This window comes from Cavia porcellus, unplaced genomic scaffold, assembly GCF_034190915.1.
Source record: "Cavia porcellus strain 051 isolate PalLab524CR breed Dunkin Hartley unplaced genomic scaffold, mCavPor4.1 scaffold_14, whole genome shotgun sequence".
NCBI lineage: Eukaryota > Metazoa > Chordata > Mammalia > Rodentia > Caviidae > Cavia > Cavia porcellus.
The window spans coordinates 19,940,139-19,960,772 of NW_026947497.1; the positions used below are offsets into that span (position 1 = coordinate 19,940,139).

The following is a 20,634-nucleotide window of genomic DNA, read 5'->3' on the forward strand; positions in this document are numbered from 1 at the left end:
AGTTTTAATATCTTAATGAGAAAATAGTTTCTGTGAAAAATGTAATATGTAATTCTACATTTTCTTATTGATAAATGCATAGCTTTTTTAATATAGTGAGAGACTTTTTAAAAGGCATTTGTATGCTATGTTACTACATAGATGATTTATGCACTTAGCATTTGTGCACTTTGCTGATAGTAATGGGATATTTATAATCTTAAGGAATATAATTTTATATATTTTTAAAATGTATTTCTTTCTGAGTTGACTTTTATAGGTAGTATTTTTGTATTAGGAAGAGTATAAACGTAATATTGACTAGCCATCAGAAACAAATATATGAGAATACCAATTACAGTGTGACGAAATTTAAAAAACATTTTTTACTGACATCTTGTATTTTCTTGGGTAGTTCTTTACTTTCATTACTGATTGCATAGCAAATAGTATGTCCACTAATAGACTTGACTGATCTTTAGGGAACTTGAAAAACTTTACTATAGGTAGGTCTTTTTTTAAGTGAATAGCAATAGGGAAATATAATCATAGGTCCATTTATAACAAGAAATTTTTATAACATGCTTGGTTTCATCCTATTTTTGCTTTTGCAAGATGTTATAAATTAAAAGGAAAGTACACCTGCATCTAATATTTAGCTAAGTAAAATTATTTTTCATTTGAGATAGTTCATTTAAAATTTGAAAAAAGCTAACCTAATAAAATTTGTTTTTATAAAACTCCATGGAATAATGTATAGAAAACTGGCCTCCCTAAATTTTGTTTCTGGCCAATATGTCAGGATTTTCTAATGTCAGCAATGCAGAAATTACATTGTCTTTTCTATTAAGTACTGAGAGATTTTTGCTTTTCATGGTAATGTGCTACTATAATAATGACCATAAAAGTTGAAACTGAAGATCAGTGAGAAAAAATCACTTTTCTTTTGAGATCTCAAAATGTTTGCCAAAACATTAAAATTGTTTTACTCTTTATTATAAATTCATAGAAAAATGGAAACAGAAAAACTAATAGTACATTAGAATAGAAAGTATTAAAAACATTGAGAATTAGTTTTATTTCCTTAAATAATAAGGAAATTTATTATTAAAGTATAATTTGAACAATTGCCCTATCAGCATGTGTCTTTTCTGTGCATTGACAAAATGTAATACTTCTTTGTAAGTAATGATGGGTTTTGACATTTTATCTGTTGCACCTTGAACATCATGTAGTATCTTCAAGTTCCATTTACTGTAAAATTTTTGTCAACTTTGCTTGTGGGAAATCTTTATGCTTGCTGTCACAGATATTTTCTTCTGTATGTTAATAAAGAAACTCACCTTCTCTTTGTTCTTCTGACTGCATAGGTAAAGTCATCTGAACAATAGAAGTAGTAGCATTTCTATGGTCAGTTGTTTCTTCTCTAATTCCATTTATATTTAGTTGACTTAACTACCAGTGTTACAATTTTTGTTCCTTTGTTTCATCTTTGTTTAATTTTTCTTTTTTGTTTTGTTTGTTTGTTTGCTTGAGACAGTTTCACTGTGTAATTTACACTGGCCTTGAACTCACTTTGTAACCCAGGCTGTTCTCCAGCTCACAGCGATCCTCTTGTCTCACCTTCCCAAGGACTGGGACTACAGCTGTGTGCCACTGCTCCTGACTCTAATTTGCCCTTTTGATTATTCATTTTTGTAAAATGCCATGACGCCTTCCTATTGGGGACCAAGGAGGCAATATAGCTGCACAACCACATACTTTGCTGTCTGCATATAAACTGAATAACAATTGAGTAACAAAAGATTTTCAACTATTGAAAGGCTTTGACAGAAATAATTTTTCAGTAATCATCATGTACATCTGTTTTTGTAGTGATTGTAGAGTTTGTGAAGAGCTTGTAGAGAGCTTATACCTTATTCACAATAAATATTAATTAAAATTTTAAATCATGTTTTTTGGGGATTATTAGGAAAACCACAGTGACAAATTTACTCTAATTGGAACTGTCATATCTAGACAGCAAAACATTAATTATCCATTTGTGCTCTGTATTTATGATTTAATGATAGACATTAAACTTAAATTTTACTTATAGTAACGGGTTGCATATCAATGTAAGCAAGTTTATACTTAAATGTATCTATTTGTATACGTGCATCTTTATATATAATTAAGGTATATATCATTAGATTATATCAGCAATGTATGATTTACATATAATAGATTGTAGACATAGATTTTGCCATGTAATGCTGCCACAGACTCAACCTTTATCCAGTGATGCTTCACTTTTTGTTACAGAGAAATTCTTTAAATGACTCAATGTAATTGCTTTTGGTCTGGCCAAGTTAACATTCCTTTTAATTTTTCTAATATCACATTAGGTCTAAGTGCACTCCATTCTTACTTGGGACTCATTAGCTTTTATTTTTTATATCTTGTATTCTCACCTTAAAATTTTTTATTGCATCTCAGTGTGAGGAAAACAAATCAAAGAGAAAAAGGATCTATTAGGTCTCTTGCTTAAAATTTATTTAAATAGCTCATAGTATATTACGTCTTGGAGATTAGTGTACTCATAAATTTACAAAGATGTACAGTTCTAGAAAAAAAGGAAGTAAAATCCGTTCTTTTCTTTTTAACATTTTAGGCAAGGCCACGTGAATCTTCCTCCACTTGAGTTCAAACCAGCATTAATGTTGGAAACCTTTAGCATCAGTGCTGTGGTAATGGAAAAGTCTGTGTGCACTCCGCAGAACTCTGCCAACGCTCTTTCTTTCCATGACCTCAACAAGCGCTATTACAATACCTTCCACTGCAACTTTACTATTTCCTGTCAGTCAATTAGCCAGCATGTAGATATGGCATTGGTTCGTCTTATTCATCAGTTCAGTACAATGATAGATGATATCAAAGCCACTCAGACTGACATTAAACTTAGTAGATATACAGCTGGATCTGCTTCCCCAACACCTACCTTCAAAACCAGAAAACATAGAGATTTTCGTTCATCTGACTTCAGCCGCAGTTCTAGAGGAAGTCTTAATGGTGGCAACAGAGTAAATAATGTCAAGAATAAACGGGCCAACAATGAGAATAACAAAAAGGAATCTCGAAACAAAAATTCATTAGGAAGATCTGAAAGAAGAACTTCAAAAGTATCTAGGAAAGGTTCAAAAGATGTCGTAGATCACATGACTATTCATATGGATGACTCTGATTCAATTACAGTGTCAGAACAAAGTGAGCCTTCAGCTGAGTGCTGGCAGAATATGTATAAATTACTTAACTTCTATTCACTTATCTCTGACCCAACAGGAATATTGGAAAAATCTTCAGAAACTTTTGGACCACCAGGTAAGAAATATTTTTGCGATTTAAAATTTCCCGTTCAGAATAGTAATAATATTACAAAGGCTGAAGATTGCTCACCATATTTTCATAATGTTGTAAATGCATAATTGAAATGTAAAGCAATTGACAATCTCCAGGGAGAAAAAATACTAGTGATATTTACATATCCTACTCTCCTCGTTCCCCTACTCCCTGTTACTTACATGGGATAGTATTCTGATTTATTTTTTCTAATTTTATTTTATTAGTATGTGTTTGCAGTCATGAAATTTTATATTCATCCTGGGGAGTTAAGGTATATAAATATATATCCCTTGAATTTTTTATTTCCCTTTCCCACCTTCCCTCCATTTCTAGATGCCCTTTCCCTATTTTCATTATTATTATTGATTATATAATATTTTAAGTTCATCTTTATGACACATAATGTTTATATTCATTGTATTTATACATTGTACATTCATATTACACATATGTAACACATTTTAAATCTTTTTACATTCTTTTCTCTCCTCCCCTTCATTAACTGTTAGTTTCTTGGATCCTCTGCCCATTTGCGAAAGAGCTATCTCCCTGTTTCCTTTCATCAGTTTTATTTTGCTCTTTCTTTGTACCTTACAGTACTCACATGAAAGAAACCATATGATACTAAAATTGTATGTTGGATTTTTTTTCACTTAACATCGTTGCCAGTTGTGCTTGTTGTCCTACAAGTGTCTCAAATTTATCCTTTATGTTGAATAGTATTTAAAGGAATTTAGCAAAAGCTTGATTTCGGATATCTGGATCTATTAACTTCCAGTTGGAACTTGGGAATATGTTGAAAACATTTTAAATCAGAAAGTAAAGTGTTAGATGTTTGGAATGTCCTTCCCACTTTACAGTTTTCTGTTTAAAAGTATGTAATTCCATTACTTAAAAAGGAGTTCGGAGCCCTACAGAGCCAACATGTAAAGTTGTGTTTGAGAATGAACAAGACAACAACAGTTTGACTAAGACACAGAGGAAACGGAGCTTGGTGACTTCTGAACCTCAGCATGTTACACTAATAGTTTTTGGGATTGGCATGGTGAACCGCACACACCTGGAGGCAGACATTGGTGGCCTAACAATGGAATCAGAACTGAAGAGGATCCATGGCAGTTTTACCCTTAAGGAAAAAATGAAAGGTATGGTCATCTTCTAATGTTGGAGTGCCACGTTTCTTAAGAAAATCAATGTTATGTATCCAAAATTTCTACTTGGCAGTATTTTTATTTAGAATGTGAGACTTCACAAATTCTGAGACTAAATATCAAGGACTTCAAATGTAATTGAAGATCAATGAATTGAGGCAACTTTGAAATGAAAATATTTGGGTACATAAACATCAAGCTAATGTTTGAAATGACTGCACTTAATCACTATCGTTTAATGTCAGCTTGTAAAAATTTCTTTAGTGACTGAAAACTTTAAGAAAATACTGCGGGGCTGGGGATTTAGCTCAGTGGAATAAGCACTTCCCTGACAAGCACAAGGTCATAAATTTGATCCCTGGTTCCAAAAAAAGAAAGTGATGAAAATTTGTGAAATATTTGCTTTTCTTTGTTACCATTACAGAAATTTTATATCCATTGCTCATTTCAGTATGTCTATAAAAATAAAGCCCATTAATTGATACATAACTTCCCAGGTTAATGAAAATGTACCATTCTTCATGAGAATAATTATACAAGGTATGATGTTTCATCAGATCTAGGAGAATTTGAAGATGCACTGTCATCTTCATAATGTATCACAAAAAAATACTGTTGTCATGTTTGGTCAGACCATTGATTGTAAATGCAATCAGGTTTCAGAGATTCTAAAATTTCCTCACAATCAGTGACTACAGAACTATGAACATAAACACTAGGAATTCCTATGCAGCAATCAATCATTTTACTATATCAGTATTCCTCTCTTTGGTTATGAAAACAACCAGACAGGTAATACTACATAACAAAAAAGAAATTACAAGTCACAATATATTTTTGTTGTTAAAGTTATATAGTTGGCCAAATACTGAATATAAGAGCTAAGTAAATGTTATTTTGAAACTATTTTTCAGTATATACCCTTTACCTGTTTAGTTTTATGCCTTGAACATTTTTCACTGAAAAACTAGTTTTATGTTAAAAATTATTTTGGTTTTTTTGGTACTGGGGATAAAATTCACAACCTCGTGCTTGCGAGGCAGGCGCTTATGCCGCTAACCTAAATCCCTGGCCCATTAAAAATTATTTACCATGAAGTAATTCTCTGAAGAAATTATTAAGTTATAAATTGGCTCTGTGTGTTTCGTGTGTGTGTGTGTGTGTGTGTGTGTGTGTGTTTTGGTTTATTTCGTTTTGCAATATTGAATATTGAACTCACAGCCTTCACTCAGAGGTGCCTCCTCAGCCTTTTTTTGTTTTATTTTCCTTATTCATTTTGAGACAGGTTCTTTTTTGTTTTGCTAAATTGACCAATCTGGGTTCCTTCGGTCTGATCACAGTTGGGCACCACAATACCTGGCTCATAAGTGGTTAGGAAAAGAACAGAGCTGGTAGGCACTTGCCTAGCATAGGTGAGGCTCTAGGTTCAATCCTTAACATCACATGAAAAAAAGAAAAAGAAAAGAAAAACATTCTAACATAACTTCAGCTTTCCTTAGAAATATAGGCAAAGGGCATAATACACAAAAAGTCAGATGATCAACGTAAAAAATGTGTTCAACTTCACTAATTTAAATTTTAATTACTAGTTAATTTTAAGTTACTAGTTAAATTTAAGTTACTAGTTTTTTCATCTATTGCTTCAGCCAGAAAGTTAGAATAAAAGTACCTAATTTCTAAATGAATGTAAAGTGATTTAACTTTTCTAAGGGTTATTTTAATAGTATTTGTCAGTAATCTTTAAACTACATTTATCTTTTCAACCTCGCAATTTCAGATCAATAACCAAACTATAAGGAAAATCAGAATTGTATGAAAGTTATCCACACAAAAAATCAGTCAAATATTTAACAATATGACAATTTATAATTTACTCATTAAAATTAAATTTAAAATTTATTAATATGAAAAAGTGCTAAATGAAATAAGTAGGTAGAATGTTATTTGTGGTTTCATTTGGTCTTGTAAATAATAAAGCATTTACATCCACCATCACAGAAATTATGTGGGCCGAAAGTACTAGTTAATGTGGTTTCTTTTTCTTACTATTTTTTAATTTTCCTGGTTTTCTTCCCTGAATATTATTTATGACTAAAAATACTATTGGGCTGTTGAATCTCAGTAGGTTGTATATTACATTAGTGAAATATTTAAAAGTCTTTGTTCCATTCCAATTTTGGAGAGAAAAAAAGAACAAATTGAACCAATTTTGGAGTGTAATATGTGTTTATATATGACTACAAAGAAATTTTAAAAAGAAGGAAATATTCCTAAAAGTAGTTCCAAAATAGTTACAAGAAAGGATAAATGAATAAAAATGATATGCTATTTTAATATTAAGTGCAATTTTATTTCCAGAATTCAAATAATTTTTTTTCTCCTTTTTAAGATGTTTTACATCAAAAGATGACAGAAACATGTGCCACTGCTCATATTGGTGGAGTTAATATTGTACTACTTGAAGGGATTACACCAAATATACAGTAAGTGTGTCAATTTTTGTTATTATCTTGTACTTACTTGTCATAGATTTATAGAAAAAGTTCTTTGAATGAGCGACATGCTGAAGTTTGAGGTTTATACACAATGTTTCCAGATACTAAAATTCTGATTGTCATTAAGGATATTCCCTAATAAAATAATTTTAGAACAATGTTTGTTTTCCTAAATTGATTTTGCTACCAGACCCTACCCAAGTAACAACCAACCAAAACCTGATTCCCAGTATATTGTTAAGATTGCCTAGTAGAAAACATGATCTCAGGGTATAAAATAGCATATAATATGTGAATGTTAGTGTAATTTGTAGTTAATTTAAAAATTATAGACAAAGAATATACTTTTATGTCTCTTAGTTTTATGTTAGTAATCATTATTCATACTCATAATGGATTCTAAAACTTTCTCTTGTCATTATTGCATTTAATGAACCAGCAATAAGGCCTGTGAAATCCTTGTAATAATATACATAAAGTTTTTATAGAGTGTAACACATTTTTCACTCCTTTTTATAACTTCTGTTCTTGCATCTTTTCAAAGTTGAGCTGTTAATAGGTACCTTAATACATATTATTCAGAATACTAATCTGTTATTGATACATTTAGCCATTTGACTTTGTTGGTATCTTTAGTATTCTTGGTATACCTTCATTCTTTCTTTCAGTGGGACTGTTTTATGTTGTAAATACCAGATACGTTGATAATTTAGATAAGATTTTAAGAATTTGTTTTTCTTTAATACTATAATTAATATTATATTACTATATTACTGTTTAGTAATATATTTATTATGCTAAATAACAACTAAATTGAAGATTTGTTTCCATGCTATAAAATTAATAGTCACAGATTCACTAACAAAAATGATCGATTACAACTTTAGTCATATTTTTAAAATCTGGAAAATGTGATTACTGTTTTGGGAAACATTTCCTGAAATAGATTTTTAAAAGTGTAGTATAACTTTCTTCTCTGAATTTTGGTTAAAATCAGTAACTTTTGAGAATAAGTCATTCTCAAGACTTTCTCTAGGTCGTCTCAAGAGTCATTTGGACTTGTAAGCTAGTATCAAAGTGTATTTTATAGTATCTACTTAGGGGTCCAGATCACATTCCCTAAGCAGTCTTTTCCAGAAAAGCCAGGAAATTTCAGTAATTATAAGAGTTGAGATCTATTTTCTGATTGGTTGAAATATAAGGGCATCATTATATAATGATTATAGTATTTTAAAGAGCCTCCTAAGGTCAGGAACCATATCTCAATTATATCATTTAATTCTCACTGCAATACTATGAACTAGGATAGTTTTATCTCCACTTTACAAAATAAGTTGAGATTCAGAGAATCAAAATATTTGCTAAAACATTTAAAATCATACAGTCAAAAGAGATGTCCAAACCTTTATTGCTTCTACCTTGTCGTGATGCAGAAAATCATCACTGACTGCAATTTCATGATTTATTTATTGACTCGAAATGTAAAAGATGATGGTTACTTACTTTAACCTCTCCAGAAAGTAAACCAAATTTATTTAGATGTCCATGTGCTATATTTGTAGTATTTTCTTAAATCTCTTATCCCCATTATCTATTAATTTTTAAAGACATCATCAATATCTCAATTTGAGAACCATAATATTCTAAAACTTTTTTTAAAAAGTATATTTGATATTTCTTTAAGAATTTTTTTCTTAACACTATAACTAATATTATACTACTAAATTACTGTTCAGTAATATATTCATTATATTCATTATATGCCATGAATAAAGATCTATTAAATGTTTTATTTGAAAATAAAGTAAGATGAGATTCAGAGAGATCAAAATATTTGCCTAAAATATATAAATTGTACAAAGAGATGCCTAAACCTGTACTCCTTCTACCTTTAGTGTTAAGACTTTTTAGATTTATTCTTTGCCATTTCATTTCCAATTACAATAAAAAGGAAATAGGATGGAAACAAAGAGTTTAGGAGGTATACTGAAGGGAAATTTTAAGAGTGAGAAACGAGAAAACTTTCCTAGTGATTGGTTGTGGTATAACTAACTTTATGTCTGTTTATGTGCTTTCCTTTTGTTTTCTTGCTTTCTCTTGAATATTCATCTATAGACTGGAGGATTTTCCTACATCTCCTACAAGTACAGCCAAACAAGAGTTTCTGTATGTTATATACTCTTTATTTGTGGCTTTGTGATTAATATAATTTTGTATAGTTTTAAAGATAAATATATACAGTATCTTCATAGCTGTGAAGAACGTTCTTTTGTAGCTTTAATATAGACACTTGCATACATAAAGCTTATGATACTTGAAGAAATCAGATAAAGTCTACCTTTTTGTAATTCATACTTTGCATGGCTGTAACACTGTGATGTGTTGCTTCTCTTTTTTTAGATGTGTAACTTAAAATTTTTGATTATCACAAGAGTTTGTTAATATTTGTTATGATAATAAAGCTAAAAAATTTCACTTTGCTAGAGTTTTTACAAATTACCAAAAATACTAAAATTAATAAGAAAGCATCTGTACATTTTCAGCTTCATAGTTCTGTTTTTAAGATGGAAAGATTTTACCCTTTTGACAAATTTTATCTATGACATTTACTTTTATTCACTGCATTTCTGTATAAATAACAAAAAAATCAAAAGTCTGTTTGACTTAGATAATTTTTTCATTAGCTCTGACTCACATCTCTTCAATAATTATTTGTTTGCTTACATATTATACTCTAGAAACCAGGTTAGACTTTAGGGATACAACAGTAAGAAAACAAAAGCTGGTCCTTGTGGTGGTTTGACTTGCAGGCCACTCATTTCCTTCTACAGTTTTCTGCTGAAAAAAATAAATTTTCTAAGATGTAGTGAACAAATAGGAAAAAAATTCTAGGGATTTAGTAGTTACTAAACAGCATATGAACACTACAACTCATATCTGCATTTCAGAGATATTGAAGCAAAATTGGAATTGAAAAAGGCAACATAGGTCAAGTTGTATAAATTAAACTACTCCTGCTTCCTGCCTCTAAGTTCTGGTTACCTGCCTGCTCAGATAGGTAGGGGAGAAATGAAGCCAAGGGTGGCAATATTGATTGGTATAGAACCATCATATTATCCTTCTCCAAGGGATACCATTTCAAGTGGTGGACATTATTTAGGCAGAATGCAGTGTGAATGGGGCCTTCTGGTGTCAGGCAAAACAGAGCTCCTGAAGTCCTTTACATCAGAATTCCCTTAGGAGGGCAACCAGCCCCATCAGTTTCATTTTGACTTTTGGTATCTACTTGAGAATCCAGTATTACATATATGTACTTTTGTAATCAAAATAGGACTTAGTTATATTCCTACAGGTTATAAAGCTAAACAGTGAGTAAGTATAGAGAGTAAAGAAAAGGTATAACACCTATTTTCTGTCTTTCATTTTCAGTTTGTATTTTTCACTGAATGGTAAAAAAACTGATAAAAGTCCAGCTCAAAATGATTAAGGCTACTATTCTTAATTAAGAATTAATAAGCCTTACTGGTGCAGACAGTGACACTTCTTTAAGGTCCAGCAACATGATGGTCCTACACCAGTCAAACTGAACTGGAAGCTAGAGGATACACTTGTCCAGACTGTACCTGAAAAACACATACGGACACCTGGACTGAGGAATTAAATAGTTCATAGGCTGAAATATGAGTTATATGTTCACACTGTAGTTATAATTTTTGAAGAGTTTTCACCTAGGTTATACAACATGTAGTATATATGTAACACTATAGGAAGAAGTGGTCAAAATGTCTCTAAAGTGATGACTATAAGAGCTTGTGGCCTGCTAGGAGTATGTGATATATAAATGAAAAGTTCATAGCAAAGTTCCAGCAAGATTAGTTAATGAATTCATTGTCAGTTTTATTCTACTTCACAAGGTTCCTGTGGATCCACTGTGAACTTCAGTAGCCAGTACAGTACCTAATCGGGCAAAGGCCATTTCCTGGTTACTTCCTGAGTCCATACAGCCAGTCTGCCTTTAATTTTTTTAATATATTAGATTGTTAGATTACTGTCTTGAGTCTTGGATTAGAAGTTAAGAAGTATAGCAAATATTTTTAAAATACTATCTCAGTATTTGTACAGATAAAATAAATTGGAGAAGAAAAAGAGAAGTTTGGAGAAAAAAATCAAAGTGGAATTTTGCATGTATATGTATGTTTGTAATATGTCAGTGTTTGTGCTTTTAGTTACATGTGAGAATAAACTTTTCTATAAATTACTATTAGAGAAATAGTGTATCATTAAATGCAGTAGAAAATATATGCATTACATTACTAAAGAAAACATTTTAGTATATGTTTTAACACATATCTTTTGAGCTCATTGAATGACTTGAGAGTATCTCTTGCTCTCAATACTTTTTCAAATTTTTTCTTTATTTGACTGCATTTCCTTGGTCTTCCTTTTTATCGATAGAACTGTAGTGAAATGTAGTATTGCCAAGTCCCAAGCGCTCTACAGTGCCCAGAGAGGACTGAAGACAAACAATGCTGCTGTGTTTAAAGTAGGCGCTATCAGCATCAACATTCCTCAGCATCCTGCCACATTACATAGCATGATGGTTCGAAGTTCTCACCAACTATCTAAACAAATCTCAGACCTCATTAGACAACCTTCTACAGTGTGAGTTATGTTGTTTGCATTCTGTAATTCCGTATAATACTTTAAGGTATTCTTTGCTATGTTAACAAAGTTTGGAGGAAAATAAAGGGTCATTTGTAAATGTACATTGTAGACAATGGAGAAGCAGAGAGTATTCAGATATGATGGTGGGAGAATCTTCTTGACTATATCCTTGATGTGCTGTATTAAAAATGCAGTTGTCAGTGTTCCATATCCTTAAGTGATCATAAGGATCACTTAAGGATCACTAAGGATCTATGATCACTTAAGTGATCGTAGAGATTTGAGGACATCATAAAACATACTAAGAAAAAGCAAATTGATGAGTTCTAGGGCTACCAGTTCTTTTGGTTGAGTTCCTTGAAATCTATGATGATGTGAGCTTTATTAGTTGTCTTGATAATTTATGCCCCATGTATGCATGTTCCTTATATGAAATAATTCTGTATGATTCAATTCTGGATTTAATGCCATGTAAATATTTTAAAATGCAATCAATCAGACTTTTGTACATTAATCTTTATTTCCTTTTGCCCACAGCCATTGTTTATAGCATAAACATGAGACTTACTCCTTGTTTCCATAAGCTATGACTAATAAAAACACACCCAAAATACTAAATATTGGTCCTTTTCCATATCCTGTAAAGCAGGATGTCTATTGACAGTATCTTAAAACAATGATTTTTTCCTCTAGTAGTTTGAAATAGTCTTTCATTTTTGTGTAATAATTATAGCTGAAGTTGACTAATAAAAGTTTAAATAGTTTTCCTGTGAATGGAATATAGAATCCAGAATGTTTTCATAAATTTTAACATCTCAATTACTTAATTACTTTTAATTGTTCTTAATCTTAATCTTTTCTGGTTATAATGTATTATCAGTGGGATGTGTAGTAGTTAAAAGTGATATTCTGATGCCAGATTGATTGGGTTTAAATCCTAGGGTCACCACTTTCTAGCTGTGCTTTTTTATTTGCAAAGTAGAGGATTTTGTGAGGTGAAATATATGAAACACTAAGGTTAGTACCTCACACTCAAATAATTATTGATACGGGTATTACTAAATGGTGCAATAGTATTGGCAGTAATATTAATAGTATTACAGTCTCAGTAGAGTGCATATTGGTTAAATCATAGAATTTGGAATCAGAAAATCCTTGAGTTTAAATTCAAGTTTTATGCTAATATCATAAATCACTTTGGGTGACTATGAATTCCAGGGTTCTACATTGTTATTACTTCTTGTCTGCTTTTCTGCGTCATCATTTTTCAATGATTATTTTTCACTGAGAAATACAATTATCTCATGTGTTAAAATAGTAGCTGTTAATTTTGATTTTTAAAAATTTATCATTTTGGTTTAAAGCCCACAGCCTGTGAAAGAAGATATTGCAACACCACTACCTTCTGAGAAAACCCCAACAAGTGTTAATCAAACTCCTGTTGAAACAAATGAATTTCCTCAGCTACCAGAAGGCTTAGAGAAGAAGCCTATTGTTCTTAAATTCAGTGCCATGTTGGATGGTATAGCCATTGGAGCAGCACTTTTGCCATCTCTGAAGGCAGAATACAAGATGGGAAGAATGAGAAGTCATGGAATGACAGGTAACATTACATTTTTAATTCAGCTTTTAAAAATTCATGATTTTCTGAGAAGTTAGTAATATTTTGATGAAAGATAAATTTAGTTTTATAAATATTATGTAAAAATCTAAAAAATTATACTACAAAATTTAGAATTGATAATATTCTTAAAACAGCTGAAATGGATCACTATGCCTCCTTAATAAGTTAGGGTGGATCCTGCTTTGAACTCTCAAAATTATTGAACTATTAAATACAAGTTGAGGGGCTGGGGATTTAGCTCAGCAGCATAAACGCCTGCTTGCAAGTACATAGTCGTGAGTTCAATCCCTGGTACCGATCAAAAAAAAAAAAACAAAACAAATTGAGTAACTGAAACTAATACTCTAGATTTTTATAGTGTGAATAACTTGATTTACTATCTCTCCCCACATTATGAAGACGTTTTAGAATATTTTTTCCAGAATAGCTTGAGTTTGCTACTCATACTTAATTTTAATGTATCTAAAATTGATTATTACCTTTACATTTAGTGTGGAGTAATATTCATATCCAGTTTACTCAACATTGTTTATTAACTGATCATTTCTTTCAGTGATGTATAATCTAAGAATTAGTCATATGTTAAATGTTTTCATTTATTGGTGTCTTTTCTGAGTTTGCTTTTCTGCTTCATTGGCCATTTTGCACGTACTGTATCACATGACTGCTTGACATCCTCTTTTAGTAGTAGTTCTAGTTTTTGGTTCTTTGATCTTCTATATACATTTTAGAACCGGTTTGTCAAAGTCCCTGAAAAAGCCTTTTTGGATTATTGTAGGAATTTTAAAAACTCTGTATATTCATTTGGGAAGAATTAACCACTACACAAAATGTAACCTTCCTATTCCTAAATAAATCTTATTTTTCTCTCTCTTTAGGTCTTCCTGAATGTTTTTCTATAAAGTTTGAAATTTTTGTACTTAAAAGTTTTTGTACATCTTGTTCTTGTTCAGGAATATTCATTTAGGTACCTGGGAACCTTGTATTTTTATTATGTTTTTATTACGTTAATTTATGAAATGACATTTTTCTAAATTTTATGTATAAATGTGTATAACACTTATGTTCAATGACCAAATTAAGCAGTTACATTATTAGTAATAAGTTGTAGATATTTTGGAGCTTCTCTGTAGAAAGTCATATTATTTGCAGATAATACACTTTTGTTTCTTCTTTTCCACCTTTTACGCCTTTTATTTCCCTTTCTTGTCTCTCTCTTATTTTTTAAGGGCATCTGTATTGTGCCAGTGAGTCTGTTGTTTGCTGTAGATTTTTGTTAGATTTCCTTGTCAGGTTAATAAATGTATTTTCCTGGGCTGGAGATATATCTCAGGGGCTTAAGTGCCTACCTGGCAAGCACAAAGTCCTGAGTTTGATTCCCGGTACCAAAAAATAAAAGATAACAAATGTATTTTCCTAATGTGCTAAGAGTTTCTATGAAGAGTACAAAATTGGTGAATATAATCAGGTACTTTTTTGTGTATATCAAAATGAGAATATTTTCCCATTTGTCCTGTTAACATGATAAAGTGTATCAATTTTAGAACACACACACACACATATGAATGCATGCATACGCATGTATTTATATACATATATACATACTTGAATATATGGTAGTATCTTAGTTCATGAATGCTTTTGTTTGCAAACAATTTGGTTTTCAAATGGAAGCATTTGGCAAAATTCTGGTTTTGTTTGCAAACTATAAATTGGGTGAGAAACATGACTACAGCCATCTTTCCCACACAAACACAAATGTGGACAGCTGTCCGAGATCATAGAATAAATTAAATTAAATAGTTAGGTACTATTTGTATGTATTCCTATCCCTTTGTTTATTAATAGTTGTTTTACCTGTAGATTTAGATTTCTTATACTACCAAAATAGAAGCACCATCAGGTGAGTCTCCAGATTTTGCAGAGCCAGAAGTCTTAGGCTTCTTAGAGGTCAGTGCTAACAATAAGTTAGACTTACTTTGGTTATTTATTCATGGCATCACTGAAATACAAGTGTCAATAGAAGCAGCAAGTCAAAAGCCAGGTAAGCAGTTTAGAACCAGAAAGATAAAAATATTTAAAAGCAGAGTAAACATATTGTCAAATATCCAGACATGTATAGCCTGCAATTCTAGAAATTAAGAAAAAGAATAAAATAGCTAAAGAGTGACACACTAGTGATAAGGGATGGGCAGTAACTGACACCTAGGGTTACTTCCATCTGGATGTTTTTATTTGATGATGCTAACAGTGGAAGTAGAAGTGAACAGTTCCCATCTCTTGCAGCTAGCAAGTGGTACTCAGTGAGTGTGCCAGCTACAGTAGTGAATAGGAGAAAATCAGGACAACCAGGATTTTTCTAGCCATTTCATAGACAGTTGTAAGTGAACATTTTTCTGTTGATGACTACCTCGTTCCAAGTATAAGATAGTGAATAGAATGAATGTGATTTTTAGCAGACAACCCTTGATTAGTATTTTGATAAAAGAGAATTGTTTCTTCTCAAGTGAGAGAACTAATAATGTATAATGTAAAGTGGACTATATTTGGAAACAATTGAGAAATATCAAATTTTACTTGTTTGAGAAAGCACGTGTGTATATATTGCATATATACTGGGAAGTAACACATCTTGATTTTAATAAGGTTTCCCCTGCTCTTTCATGTCCACATAGACAATTAGAGAAGTTTGAGCCAAATAATGGTATAGTTTGTATGTTTATATTTGTTTGAACAACTGTGTGACAGATAGTCAATTTAAGGGTGTAAGGAAAAAGTCTTAACACACGTATTTTGTGTGTAGTCCCATTAATAATTGTTAAAGTTAAGGATACAAATATATGTACAACTTCATACTTCGTTTTCTGTGAGTTCAATGTAATTTATTTGAGATTTTTCACTACTTTTCACACTGACTTGGAATCAGGAGACTAGTTGTTAACTACTAATCTTCTGTGAAAAAAGCAATGTATGAACTTGGGATTCTTTTTTTAAGTAGATCTAAGTTTTCTTATTTTAACTCTTTTCTCTAAAAGCAATTTCTAAAAATAGGTATTTCTCTAACATCTAATACAGTACAGGGGACTTAGGCTTAATAATACTTGATCATGACTCTTTATAGTAAATATACATATATTTAAAGATGGGGAATAATTTATACTAAGACTTAAATATCCTGTAATATATTTCAAGGTAAATTATGGAATGTCAAAAGATTTTTCTTAGATTCTACTTTCATAAAAGCGAGAAAGGAATATATGAATAAACCCTGGACAAACAGCAACTCTCTTATTTCTTACAGGTGCACAAACAAGGTTTACATTTGAACTCCCAAATCACAGGTTGCGTTTCACATCAAAAGTTTCTGCCACAGATATGTCAACCATTCCTCCTTCTGCCAGTCTTAATCTTCCTCCTGTTACTATGTCTGGGAAATATATAATGGAAGAACATGATAGTTACTCAGATCAGGTTTGGAGTATAGATGAACTGCCTTCCAAACAAGGATACTACTTGCAGGGAAATTACTTACGTTGTGTGGCAGAAGTAAGTTTACTTTTAAATGCTACTATTCCTTATAATTTTAAGGATCCAAACTTTGAAATTTAAGCATTGACTTGTTTTGCAGGAGAATTCTGTATTGAATTAAGGACATACTTATTTCTGTCTCTGTCTCTCTTCTCCTGTGATTTTATTGAAATATGCTTTTAAAAAAATACTAGTCACTCTTGAAGCTACCCTTTCTCCTTTCAGTGGATATAACATTCAACTCAACAATTTCATGGCTTATTTGATTATTTAAGAACATGTAACAGTTAACCTTGAAGAGCTGTATATGCTTTATTTCTGTGTCTATAAGTCAACCTTTTCAGGCAGATACATTTATTCCCATTTTGTAAATGAAGGAACAAAGCTTTGATCTTGTTACATGATTGATATAAGTATGCATAATTATTAGTGATAATCCATTTAAAAAGAGAAAATAGATTTACTAATTGCTTAACTAAGTTGAAAGCTCATGAACTTGATCACATCATTTTTGTTTTATATCTGTACAACTGTCAAAAGTTTAAAAAGCATTCAGACATCTGTTTCATTTTGTTTGATGACCTCCAAGGAAGGTATTTGAATTATTTGATAGAAATATGAGTTTCAGAGGATACAGTTAAATCTGATGGATCTTCTGTAGGCTGTACTTACCTGAGAACTTATGAGTTGGAATTATATCTGATAATGTCTTCGTTTATCTAGTGGATATTTGAAATATTTGAAAAATTTGAACTGAGAGAGAAAGAGAGAGCGCACGAGCACCCTTTTCCTTAAATCTCTGATCTTCCTGCAGGTTATCTCTCAATTTACTTTGTCAACTTGTGAGAAGCAATCAAACATTATCAGAAGCAATTTGTTATTTATTTTATAAATTTTTTCTACAGAATCCAAAGCATCTATAAAGATACAAATTCTTTGATAGAAATACTGTACAGTTACAGGGGACATATTTACTTTAAAACTGATTGAGATTCTTTAGATCCTTTTTCTCGTAGCACCTGAAAGTTGAAATTTCTGTATGTAAAAAATGAATGTACAAAAATTATACACAAGGGGTGAGGATTTAGCTCAGTGGTATAAGCACCTGCTTGGCAAGCGCGAAGTCATGAGTTTGATCCCGGTACCAAAAAAAAAAAAGAAAGAAAGAAAGAAAGAAAGAAAGAAAGAAAAGAAGATTATACACAGTTATAGCAAGTCTAAATATACTGAAAATATTTTAAAGACAGTTTATTTCCACTTTATATTCTGAAAACTAAGTGCCCCAAATTCTAGTTTAACAATACTATTCTTATTGCTTCAATTGAAAAAAAGTACAGTAGCCGAACACAATGGCACATACCTATAATCACAGCTACTTAAGAAGCAGAGGCAGCAGGATTGCAAATTGGACATGATAGTGAAACTCAGTGAGGCCCTGCCTCAAAATATTAAATGAATGAGTGAAAATAAATGAAAAAAAGTGGAAAAGAAGATTTAAAAAGAAAGCTACCTCCTGAATGAAAATAAAATATATCTAATGCATTATATTACATAATTTAACATTAGATATTAGAAATAAAGCTTGTAATGCAGAAGAACTCAATAGCAAATAAAATAAAAACAATTAATTTCAAATATCTCAAAGAATCAAAACCTGTATTCCTTTTAGAATTGCCTGTTTTACTGACTTTAAATAAACACATTAGATAATCATCACTGCCCCATTTATACTTTTCTGTATAGAATAAAAGTACCCAGAGCAAGTAAACTCTCTATGACTTTTCACTTAAGACTGCCAAATCCATTTTGTTCTTTTAATTTTTGATGAAAATATGAATCCTGTAAAAACAGAAATAATGGAGCATTTCCTTTAATCATAAGATATTTAAATTTATCTTTCCCGTATACTGAACTTCATTTACAGCCTGTTTTCTGTTTAATCTATTTACTAGCTAATTCTTTGCAGAAATGTAATGCCTTGTGCTCATCATGGGGAATATACTATATTAAAACTTAACTATATAGCCCTTGTTTGCTAATTCACTCAAATAGAATCCTAAAACCAAGAATTTTACTTGTTTGCTTCATAGCATATCCTTAGCAACTGAGGTAGTACATGGAGTAAATAGCCAATATAGTTGAATAAATTTGCTTTAACTTACAGTGATGCTTGTCTATGATTCTAAGTTTGCAAAAATGATCACTGAAAGTAAATATTATTCCACTCAAGATTTTAATTTTGGAATTTGCAGTTTGGATAGTTAAATATGATTTTTATTTTCAAGATTCCTCATTTTATGAAGACCTATTAAAAATGTATAGTTTTTGTTTTGTTTTCTTGAGACAAGGCATCACTATATAGTTAAGGCTGGCCTTGAACTCACAGCAGTCCTCTTGCCTCAGCCTCCCCACATACTGGGATTACAAATGTGAGCCACCAGGTTCAGCTAAAACTGCACAGTTTTTATAAAGGCCCACAGCAGTTTTAGAATTATAATCATACTATAATTATACACACATACATACAAAGAGAGAAAGAGAGAGGTTTATTTTCCTAAGCATTTTGAATTTTTAAGGAAAAATGTAAAATTAATATAGTCAGTAGTGTTTATATAATGCTTTGCTTTTGTTTGGCAGGTTGGTTCATTTGAACATAATCTCACAACTGATCTTCTAAACCACTTGGTATTTGTACAAAAAGTGTTCATGAAGGAAGTTAATGAAGTGATACAAAAAGTTTCTGGTAAGATTGTTTCCTTATAGCATTGGTACAAGATTTTATTCTCATTGTCTTCATGATATTCCAGATATGAAATACAACTTGATTAATATAAAAATAGCAAAATAAGATTACATATATCAGTTGATCATAGAAGTGGGTTGAGTTTTTCAGATTTATTTTTATTACTTATAATACGAAAGGTATCAGTTATAATTTAATTGAGCAAAAAAAGATAGCAAATTTCCAAATAAGAATTACATAGTTCTTATTTAGCCCTACATGGTATTATGTTTCCTATACCACATAATTACTCTTAAATCTTCTTGAATGTACTCTCACCTATAGAAGTATGAGAGAAGAACTTAATTGGCTTAATTTTACCCATTCTGTTAAACAATCTTTACTAGCTATATACTACATAATCCTCAAAATGAAGTTTTTCTATAATATTTTTCTCTCTATGATAAAAAGTTTTTTCTATATTTCCAAGTAAAAATTATATCTCTATATAAATTATCTTTATAAAGTATGCTTCTGTATAAAAGAAAGATTATAAATCTATTTAGTAATCATTTATTCTGAATAACATGCCAGATAATGAGAAAGTTAGAGACATGTGACTATAACAATTAGCAAGCTTAACACTTTCATTGAGATTAAAAATTTGTACATATAATAATATAGACCTTTATAAAAATATGAATGAATAAATTAAATGTTATGAAGAAGAGAGAGTATTTCATGAATAGGATTACCATTAAGAGTTTTATGGACTGGGAATGATTGGAACTAAGGCTTGAATATATTCTATTTTTTGATGGTTTAGTACATATCAAAACAAAAATACAACTTGAGGAAAGAAAATAGCAAGAAACCTTATCAAGAATGAGATACAACTTATAAGAATGTGAAAAAAATTATGAAGACTTGTCATAAGTGTTTTGAAGTGTTTTGGAGAAATGAAAAAAGGTGAAGAATTAAATCCACAAGGAACATAATATCCACCTACCTTCAGGGAAACACTGAAAGTGCACTAAGTTTCTACTTGCTAGAATCTGAAGATACATGGTTTCTGCCTTTAGGAGTTTA

At 30.9% G+C, this 20,634-nt stretch overlaps 1 protein-coding gene across 8 annotated transcripts in view; it reads left to right on the plus strand.

Annotated features, from left to right (window-relative positions):
- The window catches only part of Bltp1 (bridge-like lipid transfer protein family member 1), a 180,208-nt gene that overhangs the window by 100,554 nt on the left and 59,020 nt on the right, over positions 1 to 20,634 (plus strand). For 7 of the 8 annotated variants that reach the window (XM_063260728.1, XM_063260733.1, XM_063260732.1 and 4 more), the window contains 8 exons: positions 2,633 to 3,339; positions 4,260 to 4,505; positions 6,901 to 6,994; positions 9,122 to 9,172; positions 11,462 to 11,668; positions 13,036 to 13,274; positions 16,597 to 16,841; positions 19,461 to 19,566. In XM_063260728.1, coding sequence (XP_063116798.1) covers positions 2,633 to 3,339; positions 4,260 to 4,505; positions 6,901 to 6,994; positions 9,122 to 9,172; positions 11,462 to 11,668; positions 13,036 to 13,274; positions 16,597 to 16,841; positions 19,461 to 19,566 — 1,895 coding nt within the window. The remainder of the gene's footprint in view (positions 1 to 2,632; positions 3,340 to 4,259; positions 4,506 to 6,900; positions 6,995 to 9,121; positions 9,173 to 11,461; positions 11,669 to 13,035; positions 13,275 to 16,596; positions 16,842 to 19,460; positions 19,567 to 20,634) is intronic. The other variant, XM_063260730.1, reaches the window with a different exon arrangement.